The 13,199-nt window shown below is 47.4% G+C and overlaps 1 protein-coding gene across 1 annotated transcript in view; it reads right to left on the bottom strand.

Annotated features, from left to right (window-relative positions):
• The window catches only part of pitpnab (phosphatidylinositol transfer protein, alpha b), a 31,664-nt gene that overhangs the window by 4,676 nt on the left and 13,789 nt on the right, over positions 1–13,199 (bottom strand). The window contains exon 3 of the mRNA XM_056247780.1: positions 9,695–9,840. Within this exon, the coding sequence (XP_056103755.1) occupies positions 9,695–9,840 (146 nt within the window). The remainder of the gene's footprint in view (positions 1–9,694; positions 9,841–13,199) is intronic.

Raw genomic sequence — 13,199 nt, 5'->3', positions numbered from 1 at the left:
TTTGTGGAAACTGAAATGGAAGCACACATCTTACCTAATTCAGACTAAAACACATCTATTTAGCCTCACATACTGACTTTATTTGTAGTTCATACTGTTTTAATACCCTGTATTTTCTTTCTCATTTTTATGAAAAGCACTTAATTACTATTGTTTATTTCTATACCAAATGTCATACACTTGCAATGAAAATAAAAATATAAACAACTACATCATTATGTTGATATCCTATATTTTTACAATAAAACTTACGACAAACATGTCTTCTAATATCCTCAGTTGTTGCGTATACCGAGCTGTCCGGACACATTTGTAAATGACTTTCCTTGAACCCATTGTGTGAGTTCACTTTAATACCGCGTGCTTTATATACATGTTGCTGCTGATTGGACTGCAGTTCTGACACACCCACCAAACAAGAGAAAACGTATCTCAAACCCCGTTGCACACCGGTGCACGCCGTTTCCAGGAAACATGACGTTCAACCCGGAAACCGTAGCAAAACGTTGCGCACCGCTTTGAACTTGAACGTGCCCCAGATCAACATAGCAACAGTGGCTCAACCAATGGTGTGTGTTTGGGGTGGGGCTATCTGTTATTCTGACCAATAACAGAAAGGGGAGTGTCCAGATTTGGCAAGTCCGATTATAAGCAACTGTGGGCTTTTTTTTTTTTTTTTCACTTATACTTATAGTCACTTATAGATTTTGGCTGTGTTTTTTGGGCTTCTTTCCAGACCCAGAATACAGTTGCGTATTTGGGCTTGTTAATGGTTGGCACTCATAGGACAAAATGTAAGACTACAAGAACCGCTGCTCCCTATTGCAGAGTATGCAGTTTGCGTAGGGCACCAACTCTGTTGCTCAAAAAAATCCCCTTACAAAAAGCCCAAGATGAATTCCGTCCGTTCAGGCATGTTCACAATCTCTTGAATGAATGATTCAATGAAAAATAGGTCTACATGTTTTTAAACAGTCCCTTGTAGCCACCTACTGGTGTAACGATGTAATTGATTTAATCTTTATTTGAAGAGTCACGTTACTTTCATAAAGTGATTTTGATCGCTACTGTAGAGATCAGTGTTTACATCAGAACTATAAACAATGTAATTCTCCTTACAGCATCAATTTAGCCAGCAGCATATGGGATGATTATAGTATCAAAATGATTAACACGTGCAAGCACACTTATCAATGAACTTGACACATGTTGCAGAAATGTTTTATCCATGCCTTTCAACTTGCGTGTGCAAAATTCAAAATTGAATGAATGTGAAGCAATTTGTACAAATAGAGACATTTTTGTGAATACAAATGTTTTCCTTTGTATTAGTGTATCATAATTTGCACATGCAACACAGAAGATGTGCATGTGTGGATCAGGTGACACGCGTGCATTCATTGACGTCTTTTCTTTGTCGATCTCATTTGATTCATTTGGATTTTGAGACTTTCTTTTCGCAGTTTTTAAGCATTTCACAACCCACACACAAACAACTACAAATGAATAGGCCTGGTGCTAATTATTAATGTGTGCACAACTACCCATCTATTTGACAAATTCACAAATGTGCGTCACTACATTTAAACTAATACCATACAACTTGTGTGTGCAAAATCCAAAATCACATGAATGTGCAGCATTTTGTACAAATAGAGACATAGTTGTTAATACAAAACGAATCGGTTACCTAACGTAACCTCGGTTCTCTCTAGAAGAGGGAACGAGTATTGCGTAAGCTAGCTTACGCTGCGGGAAAGATTCATCTTTGCTGAGATATTGAAGCCAAAAATTATTTCATAAGTTGTATCCATACACAACGCAGTTCCTCTGCGGCAGACCTAGAGCAGGCTAGCTAGCAGCTCATTGGTTCGCTCAGAGAGAACTGCTTAAGCCTATGGGAGAGCGGGGCTGAACCCGCTTCCAATGAGAGGCGCCCGCGCGCTCATTGCGTCATGGCCCGCCAGAATGGGCGTGGCTATGGTGTATATAACAGTCTCTCCCAGGCTTATATGTTGATTTATTTCAGCGTGAAGCGAAACGCTAGTAGCGCAAGCACGGCAGGGAACGCAATACTCGTTCCCTCTTCTAGAGAGAACCGAGGTTACGTTAGGTAACCGATTCGTTCTCTTACGAGAGGTTCTCTCGTATTGCGTAAGCTAGCTTACGCTGCGGGAACACCTGGTCAACGCCGTGCGCGCTATGAATCCACTCATGAATCCCAGGGTGATACCGGGGGATTTTTAACGTGGAGTGAATGTATTATGAGGCCGGCAGAGCGGGCACATGAAGTGTATACATAAGCATGTAAAAGGCCGGCAGAGCGGGCACATGAAGTGTGTAAGCATTTAAGGAGAGCACAAGGGGCGAACCGGTTGTGTGAGGGACTCCCAGTAATGCAGCTTCTTAGGGAGCTGGTCGTTTAGACAGCTAGTAATTTTGCCTGCAAGGCGGGAACTTCCAAGTTGTAAAACCTGACAAAAGTGGACGGGGAGGCCCATCCCGCGGCCACACAAATGTCATGAATGGAAATTCCACAGGACCATGCCCACGATGAGGCCATGCCTCTAGTGGAGTGCGCCCTGATGCCCAGAGGGCAGGGCAGGCATTTAGATGCGTAAGCAGAGGCGATAGCGTCTACTATCCATCTAGACAGTGTCTGTTTAGAGGCGGCCAGACCTTTGGTGCGCCCCCCAAACGACACGAAAAGCTGCTCAGCGCGTCTGAACGCGGCAGCGCGCGTAGTGTACAATCTCAGAGCCCGCACCAGGCAGAGGAGATTGGCGTCGCGCTCACTATCGGATGAAGGCAGAGCCGATAGGGAAATAATCTGAGCCCTGAACGGGGTACCAATCGCCTTCGGGACATAGCCATGTCTAGGTTTGAGAATGACAACAGAATCATTCGGACCAAACTCGAGACACGCAGCGCTGGATGAGAGCGCGTGAAGATCCCCCACGCGTTTTACTGAGGACAGAGCCGTCAGAAAAACGGTTTTGAGCGAGAGGTATTTTAGGTCCACAGACTCGAGCGGTTCGAACGGGGGTGCTTTCATAGCTTCCGAGAACTATAGAAAGATCCCAGATAGGAACCGAAGGGGGGCGCGGAGGGTTCATCCTCTTAGCTCCCCTGAGGAAGCGGATGACTAACTCGTCTTTGCCCAGGGACTGAGCGCGTCGGGGTACAGAGAACGCCGCGACGGCTGCCACGTAAACCTTGAGAGTGGAGGGGGATCTGCCCTTGTCCAGCATCTCTTGAAGGAAAACAAGCAAAGACGGCACCTCGCATGACCGTGGGTCCAGATGTTTGTCGGTGCACCATTTTGAGAACACAGACCATTTAGACGCATAGAGCCTTCTCGTGGAAGGTGCTCTAGCCTGTATGATAGTGTTTCTTACTCCTTCTGGCAAATCAACGAATAGTCGTTGATCACCCATGCATGTAGCGCCCAGCGCCGTGGATGGGGGTGCCAGATCGTGCCGCGAGCCTGAGAGAGGAGATCTGCTCTGACTGGGATGGGCCACGGGGCTGTCTGCGACAGCTGAGTGAGCTCCGGAACCCAATTCTGACTCTCCCAACGCGGGGCTATGAGGAGCACCGAGTGGCGTGTGTCCCTGATCCTCTGAATTACCTGTGGTAGCAGAGCGATCGGAGGGAATGCATAGAGCGGGCGGCGAGGCCATTCCTGGGCTAGCGCGTCCTCGCTCCTTGAGAAAAATATTGGGCAGTGAGCGTTCTCTTCTGACGCGAAGAGGTCCACTTCTGCTCTGCCGAATAGCCGCCACAGTATTTGGACCGTTTGTGTGTTCAGGGACCATTCTCCTGAGGAGATGAGGTTCCTGGACAGTATGTCTGGGCCGTCGTTTAGATGGCCCGGCACATGCGTCGCTCTGAGCGAGAGCAGGCGGCTCTGAGACCAAACTAAAATGCGGTGTGTCAGTAGGAAGAGATTCCTGGACCTGACACCGCCCTGACGGTTGAGATAGGAGACCACAGCCATGTTGTCCGAACGGATCAGGACGTGGTGTCCCCGAATGAGCGGGAGGAAGCGCGAAAGCGCGTTCTCGACCGCAAGCATTTCCAGACAGTTTATGTGTAAGGGGCATTCCTGTGTCGACCAATGGCCGAAGGCCGGTGAGCCCTCGCAGACTGCACCCCAACCCGTGTTGGATGCATCTGTCGAGATGACTTTTCGGCGAGAAAAGGTCCCCATCGTGACGCCCTGTCGAAACCATTCTGCTACTGTCCATGGCTGCAGCGCCGTGAGACATGTCTGCGTAACTCTGATCAGCTGGCGGCCCGTGTTCCACGCGCAGTGGGGTACACGGCTGTTTAACCAAAGCTGAAGCGGACGCATGTGCAGAAGGCCCAGCTGAAGCACAGCGGAGGCTGAGGCCATGTAACCCAGCATCCTCTGAAAAGTTTTCAGAGGTGAGCGGGTGCCCATCTGAAACGAGGCGGCCAGTCGCTGTACACTGCGCGCGCGCTGTGTAGACAGGCGAGCCGTCATCGTGACCGAGTTCAAATCTATTCCTAGAAAGGAAATCGATTGACTGGGTTGAAGGGAGCTCTTTGTCCAGTTGACAGAGAGGCCCAGCGTTTTCAGATGGTCGAGGAGAACTGCGCGGTGCGACAGAAGCTCCGTCTGTGATTGGGCCAAAATCAGCCAGTCGTCCAGATAATTCAATATGCGCAGCCCCTGGCTCCGCAGGGGGGCGAGCGCCGTATCCATGCACTTCGTAAATGTGCGGGGCGCCAGAGATAAGCCGAACGGGAGAACGGCGTATTGATAAACATGACCCTCGAAGGCGAAATGTAAGAATGGCCTGTGACGGGGATTTATCTGGATCTGAAAATAGGCGTCTTTCAGGTCTAGAGAGATGAACCAGTCCCCCTGGCGCACCTGCGCGAGGAGTTTCCTGGTAGTGAGCATCTTGAACGGTCTCTTCATGAGCACTTTGTTCAAAGACCTGAGATCTAAAATCGGTCTGAGGCCGCCGTCTTTCTTGGGAACCAGAAAATAACGGCCGTAAAACCCCGACTCGGTCATAGATGGTGGGACTCTCTCTATGGCGCCCTTTTGCAACAGCGTCGCAATTTCTGAGCGGAGCGTGCCGGCGGCCAGCGGGCTGACAGTAGATTCGAGCCGCGCGCGCGCACGAGGCGGGCGGCGGCGAAACTGAAGCAGATAGCCGTTCTTTATAATGCTTAGCACCCACGGGGAAATGCCTGGAATGGCTTCCCACGCTTTGGAGCATGCGGCTAGTGGCCGAATGGCTATATCGCCCTGATTGCTGCACATAGCGGGCTGGACACAGTGTGTGGGCGCGCTTTGAGTGTGTGTGGCAACAGGATTTGCACTCAGAGAGGAGTCTATGGGCCGTGAAACAGAGCGAGCAGAGAGGGGACACGCGCACGAGCTCGTGGGCGTGTTTATGTTCTCTGATATTAGAGCGGGCTGTGCCCGTTTCATGTGATGGGGCTCTGATAGAGACACGGGGTATGTTATGCTTGTGTGTATGGGTGAGCACATGATTGTGGGCACGTTTTCTACACAACTGGCAAATTTTCTCCTTTTGAGATTTCTCTGGGTAGCCGTAAAAACGGCTTTTTGTCGCTCGCAAGCGGGCTGGGACACCGGCTTGTTTGTGGCGGTCAACACTACAGCAGTCGGCGAAATAACGGGGACTGGCAGAGGGCGAAGCTTTGACGGCGGTCCGGCCGCAGCGGGAGAGCACCGTCGTTTTCTTGACTTTGCTAGGCAGACTTCTGATGATCAGGCTTCAGCGTGATCTTAGGTCGCGGGCCTCGTGGGGGCGGCGGTCTGCGGCGGCTGTCAGAGCGAGAGCGAGGGCGGCCGCCCTGTCTGCGCTGGGCTGTTTGAGTCTGCGGAGGGGGGCGCTGTGGTGGAGCTCTGGCAGGAGGCTCGCGAGAGCGGCCCGCGGAAGAGCTAGCGCGGCGGGGCAGAAACAAATTCATCGCCTGAGTAGCTTTCTGGACCTCAGAAAAGCGATCGACGATTCCCGTGACAGCAGATCCAAAAAGGCCCGTCGGGGAGAGGGGCGCGTTAAGAAACGCGCCGCGCTCAGAATCTCCCATGTCGGCGAGCGTGAGCCATAAGTGTCTCTCGGCAACACAAAGGCTGGCCATGCATCTCCCCAGAGCTTGTGCGGCGGCTTTAGTGGCGCGAAGGGCGAGGTCCGTAGCACTTCTCAGATCCGTGACAGCGGGGGAGGGGTTTCTACCGCCTTCGGCCCACTCACGGAGAATATCGCTCTGTAATACTTGGAGGACAGACATTGAATGTAGCGCTGCGGCGGCCTGACCGGCGGCGGCGTAGGCGCGAGCATGAAAGCTCGAGGTCGCTCTGCAAGCTTTCGAAGGAAGCGTGGGGGAAGAGCGCCATCTAGCAGAGGGCGGGCAGAGGTGTGCGGCGACCAAGTCCTCGACGGGCGGCATGGCTGAGTAGCCTTTCTCGGCGGCTCCGTCCACCGAGCGCAGCGAGGCGGATATATCAGAGCGGTTTCTAGCCGAGAGCGGGGCATTCCAGGACTTCGTCAGCTCTGCGTGAAGTTCAGGCAGGAATGGAGCGGCCCGGTTGCACGCGGGGGTCGAGCGCCGATGAAAAAAGCTGCCGTCCATCCGGTTCGGGGCCTGCTCGGGTGGAGGAGACCACTCGAGACCGAGGCGTTCGACGGCCTGTGAGAGGAGGCGCATTAGTTCCTCCTCTATCCCGGCGCGGATCCCCGCCGATTCTCTCGTGGATCCGAGAGATGACCATTCTTCACTGTCAGAAGCGAGCAGTGAACAGGAGTCCTTCTCCTCCGCGGCGTCATCGGAAGCGACAGAGCGGCCACTCGGCGGCAACTGTATGTCCGGCAGGGGCGGGGAGGGAGAGCGGGAAGCGGGAGGCGGCGGCGGCGGCCCGCATTGTTCCGCTGGGGGCTCCGGCGGCCTCTGGGAGCGGCGTTTTTTCTTACGCGGCGAAGAGGAAGGCGGCGCGGGAGCGGATTTTGCTGCCAGAAGTCGTGCTCGCAGGGACGACAACGGCAGGCTCTCACAGAAGTCGCATCCTCCATCCGCGAGGGCGAGTTCTGCGTGCTCGAGTCCCAGGCAGAGAGCGCAGATGACATGGCGGTCTCCGTCCTCGAGACGAGCGCGGCAAGAGCCGCAGGAAAAACGAGACATCTTTAAAAAGACACTCGGCTCTTTAAGATATAATAGAGAAGGATACAGTCGTCGGATGGCGCTAGCTTGCAGGGCGGCTGAAGGTGGCGAAGACGGCCGGCTTCTTCAGGGTCCGGGAGCTCGCTAGAGTTATGCCTTCTCGACGGCGACGGCTTTTCTCAGGACAGCAGAAGCGTGCAGCTTGCTGAAGATGAAATGAATCAACATATAAGCCTGGGAGAGACTGTTATATACACCATAGCCACGCCCATTCTGGCGGGCCATGACGCAATGAGCGCGCGGGCGCCTCTCATTGGAAGCGGGTTCAGCCCCGCTCTCCCATAGGCTTAAGCAGTTCTCTCTGAGCGAACCAATGAGCTGCTAGCTAGCCTGCTCTAGGTCTGCCGCAGAGGAACTGCGTTGTGTATGGATACAAATTATGAAATAATTTTTGGCTTCAATATCTCAGCAAAGATGAATCTTTCCCGCAGCGTAAGCTAGCTTACGCAATACGAGAGAACCTCTCGTAAGAGAACCTCGATTTTGTATTAATGTAGGCCAGAATTTGTGCATGCAACAAGTAAGATGTGCATTTGTGGATCAGGTGACACGCGTGCATTCATTGACTCGTTTCTGAGTCGATCCTATTTGATTCATTTGGATTTTGAGACTTTCATTTCGCGGGTTTCGCCCATAGACAGTATAAGAAGTGGACAGAGCCATCTCATTGGAACTCAGTTGAGACAGTTGAAGCCCATTTTTAGCGATTTTTGAGCACTTCCGTTCCTGACGCGCAGACTCAAACCGACTCAAACTAAGCTTGATGACGTGAGCAACCTGTCTGACAGACGTTAATCTTCTAGTAGCTGTGCGTGAAAATTGCCAACGTTAATCTTGCAGAGACGGGGAACTTGAGCAAAGAGTTCTTTGGCGTGAGTGAGCAGGAGTAAGTATTCCGTTGCTTTTATGGACTCATTATCTATGGGCTTCTCCCTTGACGGGACGTCCCCCCGATTGCCTGCGAGCTTCTCCTCCTGTCTGTACGGTAATTTCTGTACAGCGCGACAGAGAGTCGAGTGGTTATGACGCAATCGTTAGCCTATTTTTACTAAATCTGTTTCTACGGGGCCATACTGTAACATAGAAGGTAATGGAGCCCTTTATACATTGTCGTGTTTCTTTAGAAATAAATAATGGACAAATGCCTTTTATTAAAGGTCTTTAAACGCCTCAGATGTAAAGTTATTCGCTGTCAAAGTGACGCCAAAATGAATGGGAGTCAATGGAAATGCTAACGCAAGTGAAGTTCTGCTACAACATGGCGGCACCCGGCCGGCTTCAACTTCCGGTCGATGGATTACCCCCTTGGTTTCGCCTTGCACGATCCACACACAGCTGTCTGAGAAAAGCTGCTACCACTAGATGGCAGTATTCTGCTAAAACAGACAACGGCCGCATAATCAAGCGTTCTTCCGCATTTAAGACGCTTAATGAGAGTGATATTGAAGCACCAAATTTAGTACACAATAATATAGGCCTACCCTATTAATAAAGCATACTTTATAGAGGCAGACATTACATCAGATTATGAACAACACCCATAGAAAACCATTAGTTGCATGTTCAATACGGTATATTGGCTACTGAGTTTAAATATCACCGTCTTACTGCGTTGACGTTAAGCTTTTTCTTTATAATATGCTCTATGGGAGGAAAACTATATAGCCTACAGACAAGAGACTACATGAACGCAACGCACGGCGTTTCAAGTTAATGAAATTTTCCTTCCCGAGCCTGTTAAAAAGAAAAAGCTTAACATGAAATTCTGCATAGCAACGGCCCTGATGACTACTTCATTGTTTGATAGCGCTGTGGTGACAAAGGTACGTCTGAGCTGCATGTATTTAAAGATTACATTCATGAGTTCACACTTACTTATAATCAGATATAGAATAAAATATGCGTATATTATATACAGTAAAAAAAACTGTTGTGGAACACTTTATCTCAACGTTTGAATTACATGCCAGGAAAGTAGAAGGAAGTTTTTGAATGGGACTAGAAACGGTTTAAAGAAAAAAAACGATCCATGTTTTTGGCAGAACATAATAGAAAACTGGATCAAAATCCCTTTTAAAGGGAGTCCCTATGCAGACTGTGTGAAGTGTGTATGTCCCACAACCTAAAACCAGGGGTTGCTTATTTTAGGCTTGTTTTTTCCAGAACTGATTAATTATTTTGGGCTTGTTTTTAGGCCAGATCGCCTATTTCTCTAGAGAAACTAGGCAACCCTAGGAGGAAAAGTTGAGCACCTAACCTAACCCCACAAAATGACTAAATGATATTTTGCTACACTTGTGAAAGATAATACTGGTTACAATATACTGGTTTATTGGAACGATGCGAGGATGTGTAAACGATGAACCTATTTTTTAGTGCATTATTTTTATTTATTTTTATTTCAATTTTTAATCTAGCATATTTGATTAATACACTTATGTGTCTGGGTGTGTGTAAGTGTGAGTACCTCTGCAGGTGGTAGATTTTGTGTGTGTACTGTCCCTTCTCGCCATCTTTCTCGTAGGGTTCGTTCTTCAACACCTCCACACCCTCTCCTCCACCTGTCTCGTTCTTACTGGCCTCCGCTACGGAGTACAGCTGCCCGACCTGATACTGTAAGACAGAGAAATACATACATTCCACAATCTGAGCTATATTTCAGTTATATTTGAACACTGTCGTATATTAATCCTGGTTTCTCTCTCTCTCTCTCTCTCTCTGTGTGTGTGTGTGTGTGTGTGTGTTTCCCTCCTCTTATGTTAATCTATGCTGAATAAACAGATTGGTCAAAGAACAATGGCCTCTTTCATATCTTAATCACATATAATCCTGTAGAGAATATAGTTAGAATATAAACACACATACACACACATGTAATGCAGCACCATACCAAGTAAAAACTACAAAAAGATTTTGCAAATAAGCACAGACAGATAAATGATAAGGGAATGCAATTTTGCAGTCTGCATTGAATGTGATGCAATAAAAATACAGCAAAATAACTGCAAGAAACATCGTGTGCACAACAAAAAAACTAACATACAATCTAAGCGAACCGTTTAGTCCAATTCCTGAACAAATGACTCTTATGAATTGGTTCTTTTTATTGAATCCATACAGCACGACCACAGTCTGATAAGATCCTGAACGGATGACTCCGAATGGCTTAATGAATAGTTCAAAAATACATGTAAGCGGTTTGAATCCTACACTGAACTGAATCCATCAGGGGTGCGTTTCCCGTACAACAACGTAACTCGCTGCTTAAAGGTGCAATCTGTAAGAATGACAACTAGTGGTCGAAATAGGTACCACAGTCCAAATTCAAATATCGGAGATCGTTGTTTCAGCACCTTTAACTACCATAGTACGTTGCATCGTTGAAGAAATCAACTAGCTAGTCACGACTGTTTTCCGAAACCATATTGTCGCTAATTGGTCGTTCAACCATGTTGGTTAATGATGTCACGCAGGTGGTGGAGTAATAACTACTTTTAATGAATCTGTTGAGATCTAATTAATGCTAGATGTTTTGCTATACATTGGGGACATGGCATCTGAGGACTATTTCAAATTTTTCTCAGTTATTTTTCTCTATTTACAGATTCAACCATAGGCTCGTTCTTACATAGAGCACGTTCGCACATGCGCACTCTTCAAAAACGGCGCTTTAAATCTCTTGACAAACTAAAAGGCGTAAATGACATTTGTATGTATTCTAAATAAAAGATACAGATTGCACTGAATGTCAGCTTGCTTATTTTGCTCAAGACAAGGATTTATTAAGTCCACATGTCATGCAAACAGGAAACTATGCTTCTAACCACGGGTCAAGAGCTGTCGTTCAAACCACACAACTTTGCGATGCTGTTTGCGAATATTCGTTAGAACTATGTTTTCGTTAAACTATGCTGATAACGACGGAACTTGCGACCATAGTTGGCTAACGATGCTTTAAACGCACCCCAGAGCAGTTACTGTATCAACATCTGACCTACTTTCTCAACAAAAGTTATCATTTTCGGTGTATGAAGTACATTTTGCGTCAGAATCATATAATCAGCCTACTGACTGATTTACATAACACAACGTGTCGTTAAAGTGCTGATGATACTAATGACGCTAATTTTCCATTTAAAGCAGATGATCTGCAAAAGATGCGACTGAACAGGAGATTTAGACATAGCTAAAGCATTTTAGATTGTTTCAAGGGGGGCAGAGTTACAGTTCCAACATTTATCCACGTAATAGCCTCCAAACACTATTTCATACATAAATATAGTGGGACTTTCTGCATCTATGGTTTAAAAATATAAAATATATTACTTTGTTTTCCAACTAGGGTCCCCTCTGCCATTCCATACAATAAATGTGCAGCTTAATTATAAAACTGCATAAATAAAATAAATCATAAAAACATTCAACAATATACGAAATTTGAATGGTCATGACAATATAAAGAGAGAAAATCTGCAGATATTGTTCAGTAAAATGGGTCTACTGTGAGGTAGATGTAGCCTGGATGCCAGCCCGAACCCCGCCCATAACATTTCTTGGTCGGGAAGTTCGGTCTGGACTCAATCCATTGAGGAGTAATTATGATCAGTCAAAAAATGTTCGGGCCAATCAAATTGCCAGGGCGGGCTTTATACGATGATGGACAGATGGTCTGCAGGGACGTAATCATCACGTTATCAAAGAGCGCGATGACTGCAGCTGGAGAACTGAGATGTATAGATTCCGCTATCGCGCCTGTTGTAAAATAAATCGGCAGCGCATTCATTTTAATAGACGAACAGAAAAATGCAAACAAGGCATTTATCGATCGGAAAGATATTTTTGCCGTCCTTCCTGCAGGATTCGGCAAAAGTGTAACTTATCAGCTGGCTCCGATGGTCGCTAAAAAGATGGGACGCAATGAAAACCCTGTGGTCGTTGTGGTTTCTCCTTTGGTCACACTCATGGAGGACCAAGTAAAAGAAGCAACACTCATTATTTTACTTCTTCCAGCGTGCGTGCATTTAAGTTCTGTAGTTGACAACTGTGCTATGCAAAGTAGTTGACTTACTGCGTTGCTCTGATTGGTTGTAGGTCTATCCAATTGAGTGCAGAGTTTTTTTTTCCTGGTTCGGTTAAGACACGCCTCATAATCAAAGCCCTATGGAGCAGTATCAGACTCACATTCTGACTAGAATATGAGTATGACGAAGTCAGGCTAAGGTAGATGTGTTAAACTGAGAGATTTACTGTCCTGACACACATGCTCAATGTCCGCAGCCACCACTTAGAGTCTGAGCTGAGCCAGCAGCAGAGATTCAGCCTAAAACACCTTCAGAATCTTACCTAGAGACAGCCTGACTGTCTAAATGTGGGTATTCATCCCTAAACACACCACCTATCACACAGAAGTGTATGTGTAACAGAGAACAGGAGAAAGAAAATAACGACACAGAGCAGATTGCCTATACCATTTATAGAATGAAAGATAGAGGAGAGAAAGGGTGAAAAGGAGAGGGAGATGAAGATGAAGGAGGTGACACTAGACAGACAGACATACAGATGATAGATAGATAGATAGATAGATAGATAGATAGATTGATAGATAGATAGATAGATAGATAGATAGATAGATAGATAGATAGATAGATAGATAGATAGATAGATAGATAGATAGATAGATAGATAGATAAACAGACAGATAAATTTATAGGTTTCATGCTACCCGTGTAGAGTGTGGTTCTCTACATGCAGTGTCATCATTCCTCAGCCAATCAGAGACTTCGTCTCTCCTCTCCTCCTCTCAACCAATCAGAGGCCAGTAGCAGTATGCGTCACTTTGCAGCACTCTATGAAAATCCAACCTACATCACACACCATCATCCCACTCACTCTGCAGACCACACACACACACACACACACACACACACACACACACAGCATCGGACAGGGTCTCATCTGCAGCGGGTGTGCTA

Source organism: Rhinichthys klamathensis, unplaced genomic scaffold (genome assembly GCF_029890125.1).
Source record: "Rhinichthys klamathensis goyatoka isolate OS25496 unplaced genomic scaffold, OSU_Roscu_1.1 h1tg000050l_1, whole genome shotgun sequence".
Lineage (NCBI taxonomy): Eukaryota > Metazoa > Chordata > Actinopteri > Cypriniformes > Leuciscidae > Rhinichthys > Rhinichthys klamathensis.
Note: the sequence above shows the minus strand (reverse complement) of the source record. Positions and strands in the feature narration are given on the sequence as shown.